This window comes from Borostomias antarcticus (assembly GCF_949987555.1).
Source record: "Borostomias antarcticus genome assembly, chromosome: 13".
NCBI lineage: Eukaryota > Metazoa > Chordata > Actinopteri > Stomiiformes > Stomiidae > Borostomias > Borostomias antarcticus.
In genome coordinates, this window is record NC_140246.1 from 1207870 (window position 1) to 1214329 (window position 6460).

Sequence of the window (6460 nt, forward strand, 5' to 3'; positions counted from 1 at the left end):
CAGCTGACCGCTTTAGCTCGGTCCCCTGGCCTGACCTGCCGTGGTGCTGCCCGCTCTGAGAGAACCCTTCCTAAACCCGGAGAGGCTCTTTGCAGCAGACCTGGGGTCAGGATGATTTAGGGCTGCTGTCACACGCGCCAACAGAGGGGTACGCCTCCGTCAGCCAATTATACACTTTCCCACATTTTGACAAGTGTGCCTCTGTTTATTTCCTGACTCCCTGACGGGGAGCTTGATGAGTCAGTAGCACTCCACGCTGAGGCATGCTGGGTAACTCGGGGAAGCTTTGACCTCTGACCTCCCTCTCATTCTCTCTCCTCTCCCTCTCTCTCCCCTATCTCTATTGATCCATCTATCCTCTCTTCCTCCCATCCCTCTCTCTCCTCCCTCCCTCCATCTCTCCTTCCCCTCCCTCGCTCCAGTCATCCTCGCTCCCAGGGACTGTTCGGACTACAACATGCTGGAGCAGAAGAGGAACGGCGTGTACCGCGTGACCCCTGACCCCAGGAACGGCACGTTCGAGGTCTACTGCGACATGGAGTCCTTCGGCGGGGGCTGGACGGTGATCCAGCAGCGCCTCAACGGCTCCGTCAGCTTCAACCGCTCCTGGGCCGAGTACAAGAAGGGGTTCGGAGACCTCCGGTGGGTAGAGAGCTAACGGGACAGTTCACCCAGAACACACATGGATCACCATTAGATAGTAGTTTTATGTGTATTTAGGGTGAATTATTGCTTCATTATTGCTTCCAAAGGAGCGGATCAGTATATGCTTTGGGGCGGCTGTAGCTCAGTTGGTAGAGCGGGTCGTTCAGTGATCGAAGGGTCAGCGGTTCAAATCCCAGCTCCGACTGTCCACATGTCTACATTTGGTAGGGAGCAGAGGAAAATTCAATAATGTTTATTTTGTCATGTACAATGAAATGCTCAGGAATTAAATACTGAACATGACCAATGGTCAAGTAACTACTCTTAACCCTGACTCTATTCTACACATGCAGCGGTGAGTTCTGGCTGGGGAACGACCACATCCACCTGCTGACCAAAGCTAAGGACATGATCCTGCGTATTGAGCTGGAGGACTTCGAGGGCGTCAGGGAGTTCGCCAAGTACGACCAGTTCTACGTGGCCAACGAGTTCCTGCGCTACCGGCTGACCGTCGGCGACTACAGCGGCACGGCCGGGAACGCCATGAGCTTCAACAAGCACTTCAACCACGACCAGAAGTACTTCAGCACGCCCGACCGGGACAACGACCAGTACCTGTCGGGGAGCTGCGGCGCCTACTACAGCTCGGGTTGGTGGTTCGACGCCTGCATGTCCGCCAACCTGAACGGCAAGTACTACCACAAGAGATACAAGGGCGTGAGGGACGGTATCTACTGGGGCACGTGGCACAACATGAGCACGGAGTACTACCCCACCAACTACAGGCAGGCCTTCAAAACCGTCAGGATGATGACGCGGCCCAAGAACTATGCTCCCTAAGACCGGGACCACGCTGTGTCCTCTCCAGAGGCCCGCGGTCAACGCCTGTGGACCAGCACCATGACAATTGAGAGTAAACTTTGTTTTTTTGTCGTTAATCTTCTTTACGTTTTGCACCTTCTACCACTCTGTAAGCTGTTACGTGTTACTGAGACAGTTGGAAATGCAGTGATATAGGCCTGATGTTCTTAAACTGGTCCACGCTGAAAACTGTATTTTTGTATACTGCTGCCACCTTCTGTTAAACTAATGTCATTGCATCGCATCCCCCATGTAGACAGAAGTAGAGAACTAGTTGAGTTGAAAGTCAAGGAGGAAGTGTAGAGTATTTATTTTTTATAATTATGATAGCTTTTAATTGTACTAATATATGGACTGTTTCATATTATTCACATTGTGCACTGTTGACAAAGTCGCGTGGTTGGTCGGCCATACATTAGTAATGAGAGAGATGCAACGAAAAGCATCAATCCCAACATCACGGAGTGACTATTTTGAATTGGGAATTTGCAAACACTGTTTGAGATATGTCTAGCTTGAGTTCATGACAATGTGTGTACATTTAGCTAGAGATATGTATGTGTATTATTCTATTGTCTTGTTGAAAAACATTTACTTTTATATAAAAACATGAATAAAGTTTCTAGAGGTTTGCTTGGAGTCTGTTGTACTTAATAACCACATAGTGTATGAAAGACTTCCTTTAACCTTCAATCTCAAACATGATTGGGAGGGAAGTTCCTAGGAGAGGAACTAGGAGTCAGGACGCTAACGTCGAACACTTGTAAAGCCTAAATATCAGGATACTGATGTTTGGTCTCTAGTGGTAGAAGTTTGGGCTCTTAAACAGGAGGCTGGCCATTCAAACTTCACCAGGAAGAGTTGAGAGACTCTGGCGTGAGGTCTACCTAGGGCACCTACCTCCTCCAGGCCCTGGTAGGCAGGACTGGCAGAGGGCCTAAGTAGGGCACCTACCTCCTCCAGGCCCTGGTAGGCAGGACTGGCAGAGGGCCTCAGTAGGGCACCTACCTCCTCCAGGCCCTGGTAGGCAGGACTGGCAGAGGGCCTAAGTAGGGCACCTACCTCCTCCAGGCACTGGTAGGCAGGACTGGCCTGAGGCCTCAGTAGGGCACCTACCTCCTCCAGGCACTGGTAGGCCGGACTGGCAGAGACGTAGCTGGGCCCCTCCTCCTGCAGCCCGGCATCGGGGGCGAGGGCCGACAGGGGCGTGTCCTCCAGGGCTGGCTCCTCCCCTTCCTCTCCTCTACTGGGAGGACGGCTTCTCTCCCCAGCCTGGCTCATAGTCACACTGTGACACGCACACACACACACACACACACACACACACACACACACACACACACACACACACACTTTTGAGAGTGAATTATGGTGACCCATGAGTCTCTTAGAAGTCGAAATCGTGCTCCTATAACTAGTCTACTGCTAAAAATTCTCCTCATCCAACTCTAAGTTAACTTTGTCTCTCCAGGACAGGAGCTGGGGGAGAGAGAGCCTCCATCATGATGGTTCATATGCTGGTGTAGTGGTGCCTGCACACTGCCCCAACCAATGCCAACCAAACACCGCATATACAGGGCTGCCAAGTTTGACCAAAAGTTTGGAGTGAGATTTTTTTCACTTAGCCATAACCCCCCAGGAATTTCAAAATAAGGGTCCCATGAACATTGAACTGCTAGTATTTAGGGGTTGGCCATTTCTCGTGAGAATTGTGAAGTGTGGCGAGTGAGCGTGATAATAGGCTGAAATACTTGGCAGCCCATATTATACTGTACTTAGTAAAACAGCCGACTGTTGCTAGCGATATGTTAGCTAGAAATAAAAGCCACTAGCAGGGTTAGCTAGCTCACTAGCACTAGATACGCTAGCCTAACGTTACCATTCATTACCAGACTCACCTGCTTCGGCTTCGTTTCACACACCTGCCATTTACAATATGTATGCAGAATTACAAGTAACACAACCACGCCGCAAAACATGCGTCTCTTAAAAAGTTTGTTGTAGCGGCTAAATCTCAGTCTCTGTTTTTGTTGAACTAGGAGGAGTTGCCATAACAACGACGTCCCAGCATCCTCAGCCAGATTTCTCACAGTTCCGATCAGCAGAAGTCCTGCAGGGGGCGCCACCACACCACTAGCACGGCCACTCCTCTCACATGTATGAACAGAGAGAGAGAGACAGAGAGAGAGAGAGAGAGAGACAGCGAGAGAGATACATACAGAGAGAGAGAGAGAGAGACAGACAGACAGCGAGAGAGATACATACAGAGAGAGAGAGAGAGAGAGAGAGACAGACAGACAGCGAGAGAGATACATACAGAGAGAGAGATACATACAGAGAGAGAGAGAGAGAGACAGACAGACAGCGAGAGAGATACATACAGAGAGAGAGAGAGAGAGAGAGACAGACAGACAGCGAGAGAGATACATACAGAGAGAGAGAGAGAGACAGACAGACAGCGAGAGAGATACATACAGAGAGAGAGAGAGAGAGAGAGAGAGAGAGAGAGAGAGCGAGAGAGATACATACAGAGAGAGAGATACATACAGAGAGAGAGAGAGAGAGAGAGACAGCGAGAGAGATACATACAGAGAGAGAGAGAGAGAGAGAGAGAGACAGACAGACAGCGAGAGAGATACATACAGAGAGAGAGAGAGAGAGAGAGAGAGAGACAGACAGCGAGAGAGATACATACAGAGAGAGAGAAAGAGAGAGACAGACAGACAGCGAGAGAGATACATACAGAGAGAGAGAGAGAGAGAGAGAGAGACAGACAGACAGACAGACAGAGACAGACAGACAGACAGACAGACAGACAGACAGACAGACAGACAGACAGACAGAGAGAGAGAGTGCATGGATTTCATTGGGGTTTAGGCCAATGAGTGAATGTATGGCCAAACTGAGATTGGAATTCTTTCATTCATATCAGTATGTAACCAAACAAGCTCAAACCCGTCTCATTCTATCATGTATTTGGTCGCATACCAGTCGGCTACTTAAACATCTGCAATCAGTTTAGCTGCCCGGTGTGTTGAAGATCAGGCCAGACAACATGTTTTATGGGTGGAATGCATGCGTATGTCCACTGTACTGAGAGTCACTCATTCAATTACTTCACTCGGAACTAGGCTAGGCTAGGCGATACCATTCTGTTGATGCTTCTGGACTACTTTAGTCGCTCTGGGAATAGTGTGAAGCACTTTGTGACTTGGGAAAAGGGCTGTAGATTGAGAATTTAACCAGCATTTGGACAATAGGTCTCTGTACATCAAACATATTGTCATTGATGTTTAGTGGCAGAAGACTGTGAGGTGCCTTTGGATCTGAGACACTAGGAGACATTTTACAACAATGAGAGAGAGAGAGAGGGAGAGAGGGAGAGAGGGAGAGAGGGAGAGAGAGAGAGAGAGAGAGAGAGAGGGAGAGAGAGAGAGAGAGGGAGAGAGAGAGAGAGAGAGAGAAGGGAGTGCATCCGTGTGTGTGTTTGCCCATAGACAGAGAGTACAGAGGTAGGACATGGCTCGTTTCCAGCTGTTCCACATTCCCAGAGAGGAGAGGTCCCAGAGAGGAGAGGAGAGGCCCCAGAGAGGAGAGGCCCCAGAGAGGAGAGGAGAGGCCCCAGAGAGGAGAGGCCCCAGAGAGGAGAGGAGAGGTCCCAGAGAGGAGAGGCCCCAGAGAGGAGAGGCCCCAGAGAGGAGAGGTCCCAGAGAGGAGAGGAGAGGCCCCAGAGAGGAGAGGAGAGGTCCCAGAGAGGAGAGGTCCCAGAGAGGAGAGGAGAGGCCCCAGAGAGGAGAGGAGAGGCCCCAGAGAGGAGAGGAGAGGTCCCAGAGAGGAGAGGTCCCAGAGAGGAGAGGAGAGGCCCCAGAGAGGAGAGGCCCCAGAGAGGAGAGGAGAGGTCCCAGAGAGGAGAGGAGAGGTCCCAGAGAGGAGAGGCCCCAGAGAGGAGAGGAGAGGTCCCAGAGAGGAGAGGAGAGGTCCCAGAGAGGAGAGGAGAGGAGAGGAGAGGAGAGGAGAGGAGAGGAGAGGAGAGGTCCCAGAGAGGAGAGGAGAGGAGAGGTCCCAGAGAGGAGAGGAGAGGAGAGGAGAGGAGAGGAGAGGAGAGGAGAGGAGAGGAGAGGAGAGGAGAGGAGAGGAGAGGAGAGGTCCCAGAGAGGAGAGGAGAGGTCCCAGAGAGGAGAGGAGAGGCCCCAGAGAGGAGAGGCCCCAGAGAGGAGAGGAGAGGAGAGGAGAGGTCCCAGAGAGGAGAGGAGAGGAGAGGTCCCAGAGAGGAGAGGAGAGGAGAGGAGAGGAGAGGTCCCAGAGAGGAGAGGAGAGCTCCCAGAGAGGAGAGGAGAGGAGAGGTCCCAGAGAGGAGAGGAGAGCTCCCAGAGAGGAGAGGAGAGGTCCCAGAGAGGAGAGGAGAGCTCCCAGAGAGGAGAGGAGAGGAGAGGAGAGGTCCCAGAGAGGAGAGGAGAGGTCCCAGAGAGGAGAGGAGAGGTCCCAGAGAGGAGAGGAGAGCTCCCAGAGAGGAGAGGTCCCAGAGAGGAGAGGAGAGGTCCCAGAGAGGAGAGGAGAGGTCCCAGAGAGGAGAGGAGAGGTCCCAGAGAGGAGAGGAGAGGTCCCAGAGAGGAGAGGAGAGGAGAGGTCCCAGAGAGGAGAGGAGAGGTCCCAGAGAGGAGAGGTCCCAGAGCAGGGAGGTCCCAGAGGAAGCGGCTGCCTTCGGACGACTGTGTCTGGGCTGGAACCAGTGGGAGCCGGGGGCGCCTGGAGGTTCCCGGACAAATAACTCTGTGGTTATAGTTTAGTTTTTTTTGTGTACATCTATGTAAATTCTAGCCTCTCCATGGGGATCTGGCATGCGGTCTCTGGTGAACAGACAGAGTAATTGCTTCCATGCTTCTCTGCAGACAGGCTGTCCAGCTCAGGCCAATTATCCTGGCGTATCCTCTTAATGACAATCTCATCTCTCTCT

At 51.9% G+C, this 6460-nt stretch overlaps 2 protein-coding genes across 2 annotated transcripts in view; one reads left to right on the top strand and one right to left on the bottom strand.

The window, feature by feature from the left end:
• The window catches only part of fgl2a (fibrinogen-like 2a), a gene marked incomplete at its 5' end in the record, with an annotated part of 5826 nt that extends 3895 nt beyond the window's left edge, over positions 1-1931 (top strand). Inside the window, 2 exons of the mRNA XM_084448163.1 lie at positions 423-642; positions 999-1931. Coding sequence (XP_084304289.1) covers positions 423-642; positions 999-1485 — 707 coding nt within the window. The 3' untranslated portion in view covers positions 1486-1931. The remainder of the gene's footprint in view (positions 1-422; positions 643-998) is intronic.
• ccdc146 (coiled-coil domain containing 146) overlaps positions 1-2787 on the bottom strand; it is a gene marked incomplete at both ends in the record, with an annotated part of 44907 nt that extends 42120 nt beyond the window's left edge. The window contains one exon of the mRNA XM_084447663.1: positions 2623-2787. Coding sequence (XP_084303789.1) covers positions 2623-2787 — 165 coding nt within the window. The remainder of the gene's footprint in view (positions 1-2622) is intronic.
• Between the last annotated feature and the right edge of the window lie 3673 nt (positions 2788-6460).